The sequence below is a fragment of the Prunus mume genome, linkage group LG5 (genome assembly GCF_029339155.1).
Source record: "Prunus mume cultivar Tortuosa linkage group LG5, ASM2933915v1, whole genome shotgun sequence".
Lineage (NCBI taxonomy): Eukaryota > Viridiplantae > Streptophyta > Magnoliopsida > Rosales > Rosaceae > Prunus > Prunus mume.
In genome coordinates, this window is record NC_142702.1 from 24692918 (window position 1) to 24711830 (window position 18913).

At 36.7% G+C, this 18913-nt stretch overlaps 4 protein-coding genes across 5 annotated transcripts; 2 read left to right on the forward strand and 2 right to left on the reverse strand.

Moving 5' to 3' along the window:
* The first annotated feature begins 7121 nt into the window (after positions 1-7121).
* Positions 7122-9058, forward strand: LOC103332411 (uncharacterized). 2 transcript variants are annotated; one of them, XM_008235149.3, is made up of 3 exons: positions 7122-7440; positions 8344-8615; positions 8753-9058. In XM_008235149.3, exons 2-3 carry the CDS (start codon positions 8397-8399, stop codon positions 8864-8866), a joined length of 333 nt encoding a protein of 110 aa, XP_008233371.1. In that variant the 5' UTR covers positions 7122-7440; positions 8344-8396; the 3' UTR covers positions 8867-9058. The 2 variants fall into 2 exon arrangements, with proteins under 2 accessions (XP_008233371.1, XP_008233372.1); XM_008235150.3 differs by lacking the exon at positions 7122-7440 and adding an exon at positions 7447-7547.
* Positions 9059-9208: 150 nt separating this feature from the next.
* Positions 9209-9779, forward strand: LOC103332413 (Low temperature and salt responsive protein family). Its single transcript, XM_008235151.3, has 2 exons — positions 9209-9462; positions 9563-9779. The coding sequence occupies exons 1-2, from the start codon at positions 9382-9384 to the stop codon at positions 9644-9646; spliced, it is 165 nt and encodes a 54-aa protein (XP_008233373.1). The 5' UTR covers positions 9209-9381; the 3' UTR covers positions 9647-9779.
* Positions 9780-12353: 2574 nt separating this feature from the next.
* On the reverse strand, positions 12354-14123 carry LOC103332414 (small ribosomal subunit protein uS12). Its single transcript, XM_008235152.3, has 4 exons — positions 13977-14123; positions 13117-13272; positions 12881-13007; positions 12354-12696 (listed from the first exon to the last, which is right to left on the reverse strand). The coding sequence occupies exons 1-4, from the start codon at positions 13979-13981 to the stop codon at positions 12556-12558; spliced, it is 429 nt and encodes a 142-aa protein (XP_008233374.1). The 5' UTR covers positions 13982-14123; the 3' UTR covers positions 12354-12555.
* Positions 14124-14474: 351 nt separating this feature from the next.
* On the reverse strand, positions 14475-18575 carry LOC148917404 (uncharacterized). The gene is made up of 9 exons (XM_089053483.1): positions 17556-18575; positions 17236-17370; positions 16935-17126; positions 16622-16840; positions 16451-16485; positions 16277-16369; positions 16006-16156; positions 15229-15896; positions 14475-15098 (listed from the first exon to the last, which is right to left on the reverse strand). The coding sequence occupies exons 1-9, from the start codon at positions 17593-17595 to the stop codon at positions 14556-14558; spliced, it is 2076 nt and encodes a 691-aa protein (XP_088909609.1). The 5' UTR covers positions 17596-18575; the 3' UTR covers positions 14475-14555.
* Between the last annotated feature and the right edge of the window lie 338 nt (positions 18576-18913).

Sequence of the window (18913 nt, forward strand, 5' to 3'; positions counted from 1 at the left end):
CAATGTAAACCAATACAGTTAATGCCAATCCACAAATTAAAATGAACCTCCAAAAGCTCAATTTCTTTAGAGGACCAAATGTTGAAAACATTTGTAAGAGCGATGTTTTTGACTCCAATGATGCCTTCACCAGCTTCAAGCCCTAAGAAGCAAAAGCACAAACAAAATATGTAGTGTCAATCAATAGACACAGATAGAGAACATTCTGTATTGTAAACAAAACAAATTTAACAAAAAATATCAAACCTCTTCAATGTCAAGATCAACCACCTTCTCTTCAAAAGCATCAATCGTCTTAAAGTTCAACGTTATAAGCAATGTGATACTTGATACAGTAGACATACCAGCAACTGGTCGCACAACAGAACTGTTCGGCAGACCTTTGGATCATCGTCGGTCAAAATCCGAAGGACATTAGCTCCAGCAGAAAGTGTCGTAGGTTTCAGCAAGGCCTCGTCCTTGATAGTAGCAGGTTGTATGTATGTGTCACTGAGATTTTCAACGCTCTTGTAAAGTTTGACTAAGCTTCCACCCATGTCATCCTTGTTAGAGACGAGTTTAGAGGCAATGCCTTGAGGCAAAAGACAAGACTAAGCAAATCCACAGAAAGTGTTTTCCCCCTTCAGCAAACAAAAATTTGTGTCCTTTTACATGTACTTAATTTTGGTGATTGCCATTGATACCGTCAAGAAGACTGATCGATAATTTTATTAGAAAAGCCTGAAGTGAACTGGTCTGAATACTGGTTGATGGATAGGTATATTTAACCCACAACTAGGATTGCTGTTTTTCATCTCATTAATTATCATCCTCTGTTTCAGTATTTATCTTCAATAATTACATGATTAATAGATCATTATAAGGCTGCTTTTGAAGATGAGAATTCCTTATTTCGCAAGTGATAATCCGTATAGACGAGAAAAGCTAGCTGGTTTATAAGATTTATTTCATTCATATGACTGGGATTATGATCTTGGACTGACTAAACATAGATCTTAATAGCTCAATTTAATTATAAATTGTATTGATCAAATCCATTCACGCATCCTAAACCAGACAAAACTGATTAATCAAATATTCTCCCTGAATTAGATGAGAGTGCTCAATGGAATCAAATTGTTACAACTTACAACCATTTTCACTTATCATTCTTTTTAAGTTGGGAATGCTATTGAAATAAGCCCGCGTACATCATGAGAGAGAGAGAGAGAGAGAGAGAGAGAGAGAGCATTAAGAATGGAATGTTTAATATAAATTGCTTGGTCTGAAAAGGCATTCAGGAATTGGTCCTTGTATTAGTGAATATACAAGAAAAATCTGATTAAGAGTTACCAGGGTGTTACAGCACTGTACAACCAGTTGATTAGCAACAAGGCAGTTAGAGACCAGCATCATCCTCCTCCTGTATGCAGTAAAGTCCAAAACACATTATGTCAGGATTTGAAGAACACAGCAAAAAGTAATGACTCGTCAAGGAAAATGAAGGTCAACAATCCTGATTGGAATTAATATGGACCCAGCTATTCAAAATCCTTATTCGAAAACTCTATCTTCTTTTTTTAATTTACTGACGAAAGATGACATCAAGGAAAATATTATGAAGCGTTTTCAAATGGAAACTTTTCCAAGACAACGTTAGCATTTCTCAATTCATTTACCTCAGCTCTTTTTATATTACTTGGTTTCGGTTTTGATGATTTGCTAGCAGTATCAGACACTACCATCCAATCAAAATTCACTTCTAATTGGGGATTTTTAATATAAATGGAGACATTAATAGACTTTTCAAGGGGCACCTACTGCAGCTGGCCCAAAATAATAGCAAATAAGGTCTGGTTCCATAGCAAGTGATTCAGCAACTTCAAAGATAAAAAGTGCAGAAGCAAAAACATGTTTAAATGCAGGAGATGGAACAAAATCAAGTGAAATGGCCTAAGGTTGCATGCACCCTATTAGTTAGTATTTCAGTACAAGATCATCAGACTAGGAAGGTTGATTCACTAGTGACCTGCCACATGACTGTGAAAACAAAAGCTCATTATCTTTCAGTTTCGAACCAACTTAAGTCAGTTCCGGTACACCAAGAGGTACCCTTCCAGGATATGTGGCATCCAGGGGTAGGAGCCAGGGAGCTAGGCGGAGGCTGGGAGCCCCGGCTAGGCGGCCCTAGAAGGGTCTAGGCGGCTCTAGGCTGCCCTAGGAGGCTCTAGGCGGTCCTAGGAGGCCCTTGGCGGCTCTAGGCACTCAAGGAAGGTCTAGGCGGCCCTAGGCTCCTCTAGGCGGCCTAGGTGGCTCTAGGAGGGTCTGGGCGGGCGTTTTGCCGTTGAGGCGTGGACGAAGGGCGGTGGAAGTGCGCAGGATCCGCTGCTTGTTAGGAAGAAAGACGGAGAGACGGAGAGAGAGATCGAGACAAAGAGAGGAAGGAGAAGGCGCTGGGAAGAAGAAGATATCCGACCTAATTTTTATATTTTAAACGTATAGCCGCTCGGCTATACTATTAATTTTAAAAAAAACAAAACAAAACACGGAGTATAAAGGCGTGGCCATACTATTTTTATATATTATATTTAACCCGTATAGCCGCCCGGCTATACTATTCATTGGAATAATATTTTTTAAAAATGGATTATCGCTGCCCGGCTATACTATCTCTTGGTATATCATATTTAAATAGTATAGCCGCACGGCTGTACTATTAATTGGAATAAAATTTAAAAAAAACAAGGCACGGCTATACTATTAAAAGCAATTTAAAAAACATTCATTTAATATGAATTTACACAAACCAGGCCAAATTGTTTGAGTTCAATTCTAAAATATACTCAGTAGTTGCATATTTGATATGTTGTGAAATTAAAGTTAAAATGCAATCGTAGAGAAACGGCTGCACTCGGATGACCCCTTGTGTCAATCAGGAGGATAGGTTTCGACAATTCATCAGTTTCTTCAGATGTTTTGAATCAGTATATATAGATGAGCTTGATTTCTTCAACCTCCCTCAGTACAAAATTGGCCTCCTTATTTGTTTTGGATCAACGATAAAGTTGAATGATTGTTGCGATGGCGGATGAGTTTTCTTGAGATATAATGAATGAAACCAAAAGAATCAATGGACCAAAGTTTACATGATCCAGAGTAATAGAATAGAAATCCCAATCCACAAACCAAAATGAAACCCCAAAAGCTCAATGTCTCTAGAGGACCAAAGTTGAAAAGTTTTTGCTGTTTCTTTCCAAGGAAGACATTTAAGAGCGGTATTTGACTCCAATGATCGATGCCTTCACCAACTTTACAAGAGAGAGAGAAATATACAAGTAAGACATTTAGCTCTATCAACAAGCCATTGATAAGAGTTAGAGAAATATCAAGAAACACATTGGTAAGAGCGGTATTTGACTCCAATGATCGATGCCTTCACCAACTTCAAACCCTACAAGAGAGAGAGAAATATACAAGTAAGACATTTAGCTCTATCAACAAGCCATTGATAAGAGTTAGAGAAATATATAGGATATGAAACCTCCTTAACTTGAAGTGCATCAATCCCCTTCACATTGAACTTTTGTAGCAGCCTTGAGATTTAGTTGGGTATAATCTACATCCTATTTAGGCATGAGAAAATATGCCGGCATACTATTTCTGCCTTCAATGCAATTAAATTTGCAGGAACTAGTCAATTCAACAATCTACTATGGTTATACAGGACGGGTATCGAAAATAGGAATGAGATGAAATAAATCAGACTATCAGAGCCGTCAAGTTTCCTCAAGAAGCAAAGGATATAAAGACGAAGAGGCAAATATTGAGAATCGTCAAATTTTCATAGAGAAATGTATTACTAAGGACATAAAGAAGATTAGGCATTGTGAATCATATCATATGATGATGGGAGTAATAGATCATTTAGACAATTTAAATCCCAAATCCCTGATTAAGAACAATGTATCGTTAATGAAATTATTTAATAATTTTGATGTTCATGAGGCTAAAAAGAACCTCTGCTACAGATCTAGAACATAACATTTAGTAGCTGGCTGGACTATCTCTCTCTCTCTCTCTCTCTCTCTCTCTCTCTCTCTCAAAATAAAAGAAGTAAACTTTTGAACCAAGCAATCACAAGCCACCTTAGAAATCTCTGCCTTTGAATTCATCTTTCTACTGCTGAACGACCAAAACAACTGTGACAATCTGCGTCCCCTTTCTCTCTTCATCTGCAAAATCATCATAATTAGATATATATATATATACACACAATACGCAATAACGAGATGCTTTAGTTTATGATTACAAATACACAGACAGGAATCTATACCTTCACGGAAAACAGCTAAATCTCTCTGTCCAAATCCAAAGATTTCATGGCATCCCCGACTTCTTCCATCTTCCTCTTGTGTTTTTTTTTTTTTTTGCCGCAGCTGAAATGGGAATACAAGTATAAATATATGAATTGAGTACAAGGCAATGTAAAACCTGATATATATAACAAGTACAAATTTAAGGTAAGGCATCTACCATGAAAATCCGTTGGGCTAAGATCTCGTCTCTGTTCTCATGCCAGTTTGACTCCTGAGTCATCATTAGTTAAGCAATGTGACAACAGTAAAAGGCAATCTAAAAACAGGAAAACATGATGCATGCATGCATCATATATAGTTGTATGTCTATATATGTATGTATTTAGTTCCTTTTTTTATATAAATAATTCGGTATAAGTCCAATTCTTATGACATAATTTGGGTTCAATCCACACACTTATTGTTAGTAATTCAAGTCCTCTGACTTTTGTGCCACATAGGATTAGTTACCTTTTTTTAATTTCTGACATTTATATTTTTTTTTTATTTATTTTATGTTGTCGTTCCAAATTTACCCCCATAAGATATAAATCAGGTAAGTAATGACAAAAATCCTCATATGGCAAGAACAAACGGCAAAATTAGCAAATTGCAAAAATCACGTCTTCCACAATAAATCATGGTCCTGTCAAGCCAATTTCTGCAGATTTCATACTTCTTAATTGGGTTTAATACCTGTTGTATAGGTAAACCTTCGACACATGTACCTATAGCACATGTCTATTTACTTGTATTGGAATACATTCACCTATATCATAGGTACATTTTGTTTTTATGAGATTATTTTCGTCTATATGATAGGTACATTTGGGTTTAATACCTGCCGTATAGGTAACCAATTGCCACCAGCAGGTCAATTTACCTGTAACACAGATATAGGTATTTTGTTGAAAATGAAACACTTTGTTATCAACTTTATCTTTCTAATTTTCAGTTGGCTTTGGTGTCTTTTTTGCCTTTTTGTTAACATATAAATAAAACAAGACGTTGAATATCTATGGATACTCTATTTACCTATAAGCATGAATTACCAACGTGTTTTCTACCTAGAGGCTGGAATGATGGAAACATGAAAATATAGTTGGGGTCCTCTACCTATACCATAGGAAAAAGATGAAGAAACCAGTTCATCTTTGTTTTCTGTTCCTTCTATGCCACACACCGAATTTCTTTTTCTTTTCCTTCTATAGCCCCACTTGCTTCATAATTGATATATGACAAATTTATTCTAAGAAAAGAATACCTATGAATCAGTAAACTAGACCAACGGAGTTCGCCCAAGCCTATACCTAAGAATCAGTCCAATTAATACATAACGAAACCCCCTAACAATTCCTCTTCTCTAGGTACACAAAACAAAAATGGTTCCCTTCCTATTTAAAATTAAAACCATAAAACAGAATTGGAAGGGTTGAAACAATCGTTCAATGCAACTGACGCCAAATCATACAATTGTTCTCCTACCTATGGCATTGGTATGTATGAGGAACATGAATCATACAATTTACCTGTAGAACAGGACCAGCAACTGACGTTTAGTGGCAGAGGAAATTTGCTACTATAATAGTGAATCATACATAGAAACCCACAAATCTCTCCATTAAAGAACCAAGAAATCAGAGGAAATTTGCTTGGAAAGAGCATGACGTTTTGAGGAAATGTAAATTCTGCGATTTGTCGATCTGTCTGTACTTTCCGTGTTTCTACGTAGTGGCAGCAATTGTAATTACATTAAAATTTGTGGACATACTGTTTGCTTAGGTGGCTAAACACTTGGTCTTGTGGACTGGAATTAAGAGGTAACAACTCTTGTCCTGCATTCATTATATATTTGTAAAATTGGACCTATATACCTCCTCAAGCCCATACGGAAGACGTCCGGGAAGTTGATCACCACAAAATAGTGTAGCATCGGACTCACAAAGAACGCGTGACAATTGTGGGTTTGTCCTTAAGACGATCCCAGCCGAGCACTGGGTACAACTGAAGTGAAATCTGGTGTTTTTAATCCCCAAATACTCCTGTAAATAAGAAAGAAATAGAGAACACCAAAGCTTTCGGAAACTAGAGCGAGCGAGCTGAGCATCCAACATTAACAAAAATAAACAAACCCTAGAACTAGAAGAAAGAGAAAGCAAGAACGAGATACGAACTGGGCAATTAAAGCTTCAAAACCCAAACGAGATTATTATAACAACCCAAGTACGTACCAAGTTGCCGGAGGATTTTTCTTTGCGGGAATCGATCTTGGTGTCTTTGGCCATGGTATTCCTACACTTGTTGCACCGAATGTTCCTAGGAAGGTTCAAAACAACATTCTCAATCTGCAGGTTCTTAGGCTGGGCTGCCAATGCCATCACAACTATTGGGTGTGTATGATGAATTCCGATATGAGGAGAGAAGGGAAGAGGTTTAAGAGTCCAGAAGGTAATTTGAGTTGCAGCAAGGTGTCACGTGTTTTAAATATAGCCAGTTTGATCGTTTATTTTATTTTTTGCCAAAGTCAGAAAAGGATAGTAGGAGGATGAAATCCATCAAAATCTTACAAACAATGAAAGGATTGTAGGAGGTTAAGCATTATCATCAATAACATCATGGAGTATATATGGCAAAAAATAGAGTAATAAATACATCATCTGAACGACAAGTCCTGCAAATATCAGAGCCATCAATTTGGATCCCGATCCAATGTTTTTCTTAATTAAAATTTGATAAACCAATAAGATCCAAATTGGACCATTGAGGGGAGTAATCATTGCTAAATCTCGAGCTCAGCTTGCGTACCTCTTGCGCCTCTTTTGGTTCTCTCCCGCGACATGGTTTCAGTTTCTGTTCAAAGTAAACAAAGATGGTGAACTCAAACTGAAAAAAACACAAAACAAATCCGGGTTGCATATAGGAGTCTCTGCCCGTACCCGTTTGCCCGGCCCATTCGCGTGGGTTGAATAAAACGGGCAATATTTATATGGGTTTATCTGTTTATTCAGGACCCGCTTATAGCAAGCCCAAAAAGTAAGTACATTTTGACCCTGCAACAACCAGAGACCTCTACAGTCTTTCAAATCCTTACTGGCTTCCTCCACAGGTTAGTGGGTTTTTGGGTTTTTCATTCTGAGTTTTTGTTTCACACTTTTCCCAATTGAATGTGGTCTTTTTGTAAACTTTCTACATTTACGCTTTTGGCTGGATGAGGTTAGTGTGATATTGGTATATTGCAGACCACCCGTATGTGATAATTCCTGAAAGAACTTGCTATAGAATGGTGAAAGCTTATGGTAGATAGCAGTAGCAGCTTGGTTTGCGCCCTTTCTTAATTTGGTTTAGCCATTAGCCTAGAATACGTAGAGCCCTTTTCATGGACACAGGTAGCAGTTGGTATTTGATGGGGCTTTGTTTGTATTGCTGCTCTGTTATCAATTGGTAGCGGCAGCAGCATTTTGGGTTTTTTGCTCTGAAATTATGCAGCCATTCAGTTAGTACTGGCTGTACCTCTCGTCTCTTTTGTCTTTATCCACCGTAAACCTTGCTATATAGACAATACAAGGCACTTTGATGGAAATGACTGAAACTTGCCAGCTAAAAGCTCTTGTTCTATCAGCTTAAGTGAAGTTGTAGTGCCACTCATTTTTCTTTTTCATGATTCATGTTGCTTTAACTGTTAAATTATGGCCAAGTTTCATGCTCATTTCCTTTTCACCCAAAACCCCTCTTTCCTAATCAAATCCTTTTTAACGTGCCAGTAGTTGTATTTGGCCTGCCTGTTGCTTCTGTTATATTGACAGCAGCTTAATGTTTCTACTAGTTTTGTATTTTGTTCTTTTTTGTACCTTATGTAGATCTATAAGAGATATTCTTGTTGAATTTATACTTTTTTATTAGCTTTGTTCAATTTTTACCGTCTTTCCCTTATGAATAAGTTTCTCAAATATATGTTTTTGTCATGGAGTTTGCTTCTGATCGTGCATCAAACCTTCAATTCCTGAGGCAGGGTGGTGGAGAAATAGAACAAATTTAGAAGAAGCTCTGAGATAAAGCTTGAAAATGAGTGCTGAAGCTTTGCAAGTTGCTAAGGTGTACCGCCACCTTCTCAGGGCTGTCAAGAAACACGTTGCCAAAGAAGACAGGGCGAGGCATTTCAAAGAATACGTAACTGAAGAATTCAGGAACAACTGCAAACTGTCAGATCCATCTTCCATTCAGCAGAAGATTAAGCTTGCCCATAACTACACTTTTCTTCTTAACAGTGTGCACCATCACCAGGTACGGATGTAATTCATTGCTCTGTCTGATCAAAGTTTTTTTCTTTTTGCAAATTGTAAGGTCCCTGTCATGTTCCATTATGTTGGTTTTCTTTTTAATCTCCATCAAGCATCTAACTTTGTATAATGGATGTGCAGGACCTATTGTTCTCTTACAACATTGCTGTGGATAGATCAGATGAGATGAAAAAAGTACTTGGAAAATCGGCTGCAAGTGTTGGTCTTCAACTTCCTGAGGTTTATCAGCCTTGATATTTAGTCGGCTATAATCTGCTACATCCTATTCTGGCAGAGAAAATTTGCCCCCACCGAACAATGTAGCCTGTGGAATTTTGGATTTTTATTCATAAATATTCAGTTGTATTTGTTTGCTGCCAACAATGGCAAAGAATAATTTGTTTGACTGGTTATCTGTTTTGACCAACGTAAAAACAAGTTCTGCTACTGCGGCTGAATTGATCAATTGTTCTTTTTTCCCGATAAACAAGCTGAAAAATAAAACATATTGATATGCACGGAACTACCGAATAGCAAGGCCTAAATCCGACACGTGTCAATCCGCACCCCACTTGGCATTACCAAAATTTGCAGTGTGACACCTATGTAACTGATAAGGGTTCTTCCTTCTCTTATATATATCCTCTACTTCTTCTCTTTCACTGAAAGTAAATCTAATTATCTCGGTCCGCATTATCCTTAGCACAAGCATAAGATCCTCAACCGAATTTAGCACAACTGGTCTCATCATCTTCATCATCTTCATCATCATGGGTTCAGAAACGTTTCTAGAAGTGATATTGGCAATTATCCTGCCACCTGTTGGGGTCTTCCTCCGCTATGGCTGTGGAGTAAATTCTTTTACCCTAATGCCCGAATGCCATTCTATTTCTGTTCTTTTTTGGGTTTTGAGTTTGATTTAATTGTTAAATCATATTGTGGAAAATGCAGGTGGAGTTCTGGATTTGTTTGTTGCTGACACTGTTGGGATATATTCCCGGAATTATATATGCGTTATATGTACTGGTCGGATGATCAAGCTTTTCTGGAGGTCAAAGAATAATAATATGGCAAGCGACATGTGTGGTGTGGGTTAGTTTGGTTAATGTCACTTTGACTTTGTAATTCAGGATCATAATTTAGTTTCCTTATAAATTTCCTTGTGTTCTCTGTTCTTGTTCTTACTTTTTTCTTTTTTTCTTTTTTTGTTGAAGCAATTGCACACTGTAATTACCTCCACTTATGCTAATTGACACTAATGTAGAAAGTGGAAAGTCTAAAAAAATCAAGTCTAATGTTCTAGTCTCGAAAACACAAAACATATGAACACAAGTCATGGATTTATACCTTGAAATAATACTGATCAATTTGCATGATGAGTTTCAATAAAATACAACTTTCAATGCGGTATGTTTTATATTAGGAAAGGAAAATGTTCATAATTGATTTGAACATTTTGACTTATGTGGTATGTCTTATATATATATATATATATATATATATATATATATATATATATGTGTGTGTGTGTAAATGTAAATGTAAATGTAAGGTATTGGAGCAAACTAAACAAGCTTCTTCAAAGTAGTTCATTTGTCAGCTGTGTGTGCATGATATAAAGGAAACACTTTTTTATTTACGGCTGCATATATCCTAATTCCTTCATGTCTTAGTTATTATCAAGAACAAATGAGAATGCAAAATTATTGGCAGGTTTGAGTTGTGGGATGGTTGATTTTGGAATAATATTAACTGTATTGAATAATTGTAAGCTGGACGTCTAAAACAAATTGTTAGCTATCATAATGATTGCAAATTAGTAATATTTTATACAATAAATATTGTATATAGCAAAACTAGTGTGAAAACACAAAACATGTGAACACAATGTGAAAGATCATACAAGTCATGGCTTTATACCTTGAAATAATGATGATCAGTTTGCATGATGAGTTACAGGATTAGAACATTTTGACTTATGTGAGATGTTTAGGGTTTAGGGTTAAAAACATTTTTACTTACATGTTTATATTATCTAAAAACAGTTTATATTATCTAAATACAACTTGTCGATAAAATGCAATACCAATTGAATTGTAATGATCCTTCATTTTCAATATTCTATCTTCCTTGAATACATCCAATTGAATTGTGAATTGGATTTGCTAGTTGGATACTCGATGATAATTAGGGTTTCGAGTCCTGAAGAAATAATGGGAACAAACATGTGTGGAGGTTTAGTTTGGTCAATGTCACTTTAACTTTGTGATCTTAATTTAATTTCCTTCCATTTTCCTCGCACGTGTGATTATTTCAGGTTTTTTTATATGAATTTTTTTGTGAAATTAAATATTTAAGTGAACAATCCACAGAGCAAGCCCTTATTAGGCTATTTGATTCTTGACTTGAGAAGTATTTTCGTCTAGCTCTTGTCACTTCCATTCCATTCCATACCACAGTGGTTGAAACTTGAAGGTTGTTTTCACAAAAATAAAAAAAGAAGGTTAATTAGTAATAAATTGATCATGTTAAAAAAAAAAATTTATGGAAACCCTTAAAAAGTTCAAGTACCATGTTTATGTTCTAGTCTCGGAAACACAAAAAATGTGAACACAAGTCATAATTTTTTCCCCTGAAATACTAAAGGATCGGTTTGCATGGTATGGTACAATAAATAAAAGATTTGTTGTAATATGTATGTCGGAGTGAAATAGAACTTGTGCTTGTTTATGTAAGGGAAAAATAAATTCTTTAAAAAAACCGTTTTTGGAAATAATAAGACTTTAAACATATGTTTATTTACTTCAATTCGTCGATTTATGTAAGATATTGGAGTGAACTAAATATGTTTGACAAATAATGAAGGAGGGGTGATTTGTTGGACTGCGAAAGATTATCAAAGCTTGTGGTAAGGTCTATGATTAGTTGATGAAAGACAAAGAATTCAATTAAAAACAAGCATTGGGATAGTGTATATGGAATATGGAATTGCAACTAGCGTCGGTTTTCAAGAGATGGCATAATCGGACTTGTAACAACTTTGTTGTTGTATGGGTTTCAAGTGTTGACATAGTGTGGGATTGCATTAGTTTCCTTTGTTTTTGTTGCATGGAATAACAACTATGTTTTTGTTGTACGAAATTATTTACTAATTACAATTACACTGGTGTTTGTTCTGTCGACATACAAAATTATTTACCATTATTTCCTTCGAAGAGCAAGCCTTTCCTTAAGGTGGTGGCCTAAGCCTAAACGAATAGTATAACTGTTTCTGTTAACCTTTTCTTAAATGTTAAAATAAGTGAAAAAAACTGTACAATAACAAGCTTAAGCTTAATTATGTTGTAATATAACGTAGAGTGATACAAAAGTTTATTTAACGATAGAGTGAAAGTACAAAGTTGAGTTTCAACTTCTTAAATTGAATTTCAAGTAATGTAATGACATTTTTTATTTTATTTTTTAATGATACATAGCATTTAATTCAATAAGGGGCTCTAGCCTAGTAAAAGAGTCGTTAACTTGGTAATATGCGGGCGAGACCCTTGTAAATAGTAAACCCACCCATTTAAATGTAATTTATGGGACTCTTTCATTCAGCCTTGAGCTAAGCTGCATGCTGTTCATATTGTCTTTTTTTTGTTAATAAGAAAATGTGAGCTTTTATTGGTTAATAACCAAATAGGAGCAATACTCGTCATAAAATACAAAGAACTATGATAGTACCATATAATGACATCACTGAGATCACAAGCAGAACATCACCATAGATAAATACCAATTGAATTTTGATAATCCTACATTTTCAAAATTTTGTCGTCCTTGTCTAGATTGGGATAAGAAACTGTTTTCACCAAAAGTCACTGATAAGTTGAAACAACCATCATCTAAATGAAAAACAAAGCTACATGACTGAGATTTGAGGATGAGCTCACTCAACAAGCTTAAGACCTTGGCTTTTCCTTTTTCTCCTTAAAGAGCGCCAACAAAGACACACCAGATACCTTCACAACCTTGAATCTGACTCCAGGAATATCTCCCACGGCATGCCCCTTCCGACCAAATCCAGCAATCAACACCTCATCCTGCACCAAACGCAACAAATATATCATTAACTTGAGAAAATATAGGAGATGAAAGCAAACACGAACAAAGGATTCCTTGACTTTATAAAAGATTTATAACTCTTCACTAAGGTTTCCTTCCTTTTTTTTGGTCAAATTCACCAAGGTTTCCTTGAAATCTAACAAGCTGAAAGATGAAACTTACATTTTCCTCAATGTAGTTTAAGCAACCATCGTTGGGCACAAAAGCTGCAATCTTCTTCCCATTTTTGATCAGCTGAACACGAGCACATTTTCTAATAGCAGAGTTCGGCTGCTTAGCTTCAATTCCACTGCATTAACAGTCCACAATTTGTGACAATTCAGTTTAGACCTAAAAGTAGCATTAGTTATAATATCCCATGTTTTAGAGCAAGAGAGGAAGAGTATCAATAATCTCACATCTTTTCTAGGACAATGCCCTTGGCATGAGATGAGCCAGCAAATGGCTTTTTCCATTCATTCCCAAGGTGAGACTTCTTGTATGACTTGTCAGCCCACCTTTGCCTTCTGCGGTGGTCCTTCAGCTTACGAGCAGCTCCCATACCACGTGTCTTCCTGCAAAATAACCACAATCTCTTCATTTCAACATAATTTTACTCAAAACCAGTATACAAGAGCAAAAAAATGCAATCCAATCTCTAGGCATGAGTAATATTTGGCAACTGTTAAATTCAATGCAATCACAGAAGCATCACTGAAATGAACAGTGTAAAGCCAGTTGCACAGAGTAACAAGACATGCTTCAGCTTTCTTGTATTTGAAAAAAACAGTCGAACTTCAAGTTCCCATGCCTGTTTTGTCAGACAAATAATACATGCCTCTTGGGCACAATTTGACATTGATACCCGCTTACCATCAGTTATAAGAATGGGGCTACCTAGAAGCCAGAAGTAATCCAACGTTGCTTTAACATGAACTAATATCATCATACCCTTATGCCATGTCTAAGCTTAAGACTCGTTAGAAACCTAACAGAGCCCTACTGAAACTATGATGCATCTCTTTTAAACCTAAAATTCAATCCTTTTTTTTTCAGATGCTTTCTAGGCAACCAAGAAGATAATTTTTATATAAAAGAATAAATATTACATAGCAATTTCGTTGCAAAAATATGAACCCAAATTCAAATGCTTTAAAGATTTGAAATTTATCATGAAACCCCTCATTGAGATTGTAGAAATAGCCATAAACCAGATCTGAACCACTAAACTTTGACAAAGTAAAACAATGAGATCGTAGAAAGAGAAGAAATCAGGTACCCCATGGCGGCTGAGAGGGGAGAGTCCTGGACTTCTGCAGCAAAGGTACTGAGAGCACTGAGGCGGAGAGGAAATGCCGGCTGCTGGAAAACCCTAACCTTGGTTTTTCAATTCATAGGTGGGAGATTTATATATAGCTCTGTATTGCTTCTTTGGTTTTCAGCAGGTCAAAACGGTGTCGTACCGGAAAATTACACATATGACCTCTTGAGTGTATTATATTTAGTTTGGATTTCCTTTCTTATTATTTAATTTCAGTTTATGACATATCTTATTTGTGTTTTTATATATAATATAATCCTACAATAGAAAATGTTGGAAAATAAACCAAGTTTTTTTATGAGGGAGGAAAATTAACAAGACAATTAGTGTTAAAAATCTAAAAATCATGAGAAAGCCTACGTTTATTTACGTCTTGAATCAAAACTCATAATATTGATCATGTTATAAATGCCAAAATCAGTTAGTTACAAGAGAGAACAAATTTTCACAAAATTATTAGAACAATAGGAATTTTATTCACAGAAGGATTTCAAGCCCAATGAGAATTGGCCTTCTCTGAATTTTGTTGAGGCCAAATTACAAGCCAAGATCAATGGCACCAACATGTTTAGTTAAAGCATCAATTTGGTCTTTGAAGTAATCATTTTGAAGGGTGCAAAGGTTATTTCCAGGACAGGGCATGTTGGGATCTTCATTCTCTTTGGTATCTTGGCTGTTCACCTTCTTGAGGACCACCATCCCAATATTATCTTCAGTTCTCAAGCATTTTTTAGTGTTCACTTTGTGAGGCAAGTCTTTCTCAACTTCTGAAGTCATGGCAGCATAAGTCTTAATGGCCCCCTTCATGTCAAGCTCATTAAGGGAAGCATTTTGAACTCCATTGTGTGCTGGACGCCGAGGACTGATGCCGAAAGCAGGGCATGGAGATCCAGTTTTACGAGATGCAAGCTTTGTATTCCTTGTCCCATGGCTCCCATCTAAAGTTCTAGGAGTTTGAAGCTTGCCATATTGACTTGCAGTTCCATTGTTGTTACTTTTGCCAGTTGCACTTCTAGACACTATGCTTTGTACAGCAGAATGGCACGGCATGCTGCCACTTGATCGCACGAAGGAAGTCTCCTGTCAAAGGAAGGAATATTGTACAATTAGGTATTCACTCAGCACCATGTAGGAAAATTGGAACATCAAACATTGAACTCAAAAGCAAGCTTTCATTCAGCACTAGAATGGCCCATAGATATAAACCAACCTCATCAAAAAAACCAATCTTCGGTGATGGCACTCGGAGACACGAGGGCTTGATATGTTTACAAACACTGCTAGAAACAGAGCCACTTCCCACTGACATCTTTTCTTCACGTTGATTTAGGAGCCTTGTTTTCTGATTTCCATGTCCAGTGCAGGGTTTTTCATGCGAATGGCTCTCCACATCTGATGCCTGAGAGACATCACGCTCAAAAGAAACCTGCCTGCAGAGTGTTTCTAGACCGACCTCAGAGTTCTTAGATCTTTGATTCACAGAAGTTGATGATGATACTGAAGAACATCCATCAAGGGAACTAGCAGGTGATGTGTGAGAGGAAGACTTCGGAGTGAAAAATAAACTGGAAGGGTGAGAAGAATTTTCCAGTTCATCCTTGTTTATCTTTGTGGATCGCAGAGGAGTTCCCATGGTAAAACCTTTGGAAGCCGAATTGACAAGTGACGGATCAACTTGTCTTCTTGAATTGAAGGGAGATTTACCAGTAGTGTCTACTGAAGCATTCCAGAAGCCTTTATAAGGGGAACAATAAACCCCAGACTCATGTGTGATAGTGGGAGAACGCGATGAAAGAGATTTAGGGGATGGTGTAAAACTATCAGTGACACTGCAGGATACCCCCATGCATGGCTTCTTTGACAAAGTCATAGATTGCCCTGTAAGTATACCATATGGACTGTAGTTTGAGTTGCAATCCATAACTAATGAAAAAAATAAGAAACACTGCATGGTAAGTTTTACATTGTTGGTCATCTTCCGTCTTACCAGGTGCAGCTTTTGCAGTTCCCATTTTGGCATAATTTCCACCCAAACAAGCCCTTTTGGCTGCAGCTGTTGAAGATTCGTTAACCCAACTTGATATCTTCGGTGGTTTACGAGATGCAGATGAATTCAATTTCTCACATCCAGCAGCAACCTTCAATTTATCAGAACTCAGTCGGTTAACACATTTTTGAAAAGTTTGTTCCCACATACTCACTTAAGTTATGCATCAACTAATAAGTAAAGAACAGAATTCTACTTGATTTAGACATACCTGTTTTTGTGAAGAAACAGAAGCCTCCTTTAAGATCCTCTGCGGTCTATGCACATTGAGACTTTGCCTTTTGGATGCCGGCATGGATTTCAACTGAGTTTCAAAATACACACACACATTATGGAAAGACCTCAGAAATATGATAAATTATGACAAATTTATAACAAAGCTTACCCTCATCCAAGAGGAAGCATCAGGTTTCTTTGAAGCTGAAAGTTATTAACTTAACAAGGTTATGTTTACAAAAAGAACACAACGGATAAAAAGGAGAAGTATTTCATTCAATACCGTGGTGTTTACTTGTTGCTAGAAAGGCAGTATACTTACTGTACATATTTTGCATACCTCCTCTTTTCAATTTGAGACTTGATGTTGGTTTTTGCACAGATGATCTGTTATCTTCAAAAAGTTCAAACTCAAGGCTTGCCAAAGAGGAACAGCCACTATTTATTGTAGAGATTGACTCGGTAGACCTCCAAACTTCTTCAATCCCAGGAAGTTGATTTGCTTTACATTTCCTGAACCCTCTGTTCACTATAGACAATTCCTTAGAATCCAAAACCCCTGAGAACAACAAGTAACCAACCAGAAACTTATGCAGTGAGAAAATGCTGATAACAAGCACATGTGCAATGTGTTTCTACCAGACAACACATACCTGCACTGGTGAAAAAGGCATTATCCCAAGCCAAACTTTTCCGAAAATTGTAGTTGTTGGGTTTTCTTGTTCTTTCAGGTTCTAGAGACTCAGAAGGCAATAGTATCTCTTCCTCTTGTCCAAGAAAGTTAAATGCATTGCCGGTATTTCGAGAATTCATAGTCTGAAGCAGCTCCTCAGGGTCCAAAACTCCTGAAAAAATGCACAGAACGTAAAATTTATGCTGAGAGAAAATAGCAAGAACGAAAGACCCTATAATATAATTTGCAAATATAAATATGTTGCATATCATAAAGAAGACCTGGACTTGTGAAGAAGGCACTGTCCCAAGCCAAACTGTTGCGGACATTAAAATTGGTATAATTTGCTGCATTCTTGGCGTCCTGTGAGCTCCCAGAGTTGAACAGCCTAAACCCATCAAGCTTCTCTCTGTCATCTGAATTGGGTACATACAAGGCAGAAGCTTGTTTTAGAAACACTAGCATGCATGAATGTGTATCAAAGAAAAACCCTTTAGACACCCAAGAAAAGCATACTGAATTCAAAGAATCGTATTTTAACAGTTTAAAAATTCAAGCATGATCATCAACAGTTGAAGAGAGAGAGAGAGAGAGAGAGGACCTGGAAAGCCAAGTTCTTGAATATCTCCACTGGAGGACATGGTATTGATGGGGAGCTTCTTCAACTACAAGTCAAATATTACTGGGTTCTTGTCTTCTTGGAGAGAGAGGGAGAGAGGGAGAGAGGAGAGAGGGAGAGAGAGTTGTAGTGGGAAAAAATTCAAAGTGAAAAATAATGTGAAAGATTACGTTTTGGGGAATTGATTAAAGAGAGATCACCGGCGATACCGAAACTGAAACGGCTGATTTAATATTGGGTTTTAGTTTGCGTACAAACTCATTGAAATGGAGCGCAAGTTCTGATCCCCTGTCCTTTCTTTGTCCCGCAAACTTATGATTACATTTTTTTTAATCTTTTTTGGGTAAAAACTAACAGTGAGAATCTCTCCGACTTGACTAGCAGTGGCTCCTCTCGACGTTTTTATAGTTTCCAGAACGATCAACCATTAATTATGCATGCAATTGCGACTTTCATTATAGTCAACCAATTATTTACCACAAAATTGGGGTCTTTCCAATTTATCTTCTTTCTTTTTTGGGGGAAACAACTTTTCTTTTATAACATGCATGATCATGTTTTTTTTTTTTGCCCTTTTGCCTGGATCATGAATCATGATATGCATTTTTGGTGCAGATTAGATCCCAACAAATTCCTTCTTAAGCATTCAATTTCCAAGACATACCAATAGGGTTCCTCAGCTTTCTGTAGCAATAAGGAATTAATATGGACTTTTTTTTTTTTTTTTTTTTGTGAAGACCAAAACAAACAAAAGAAAACTACGATGAGGAACCAATACCACAAGCATCAAATATAACTTTCCTAGCAACATCAGACGGAATTTGCAAACTTATGACCAAGATTAGCTAGAGCATCTGCTACAAAGTCAGCTTCCTGAAAAATATGCCGAAAGCTCTGAACTTTCACGGCTGCACCTGCGCACTTGGTTGCGTGGATTTATAATATACTCTTTAACAGCTTTCATGTAATGTTTCCAAATTATCAAACAGACGGCGTTTAATGAATTGAGGATTCTAATGATTAGATTAAACAAATCCTTTTAGATTTGATCCCATCACCCCATATGGGTGTGTAATATCATTCCAGAAAAAATAAATAAATAAAAGGCTGCCATGTTCAAGAACCAAGACCAGAAAAGAGGACAGCTCTTCAGCTTTCACACGCAAATTGGCATCGCCATTTCAATGGGATATGAACATGAAAAAATTTATTCACTTTCTTCTGATTAAAAATCCTTTCTTCATGACATCAATGCATCCCATGGTAACACAAGACCAACTGATGGTGATGAAGAAAGAATGGACTTGGCCCACAGCCTGCTTTGCATCCAAGGGAAAACA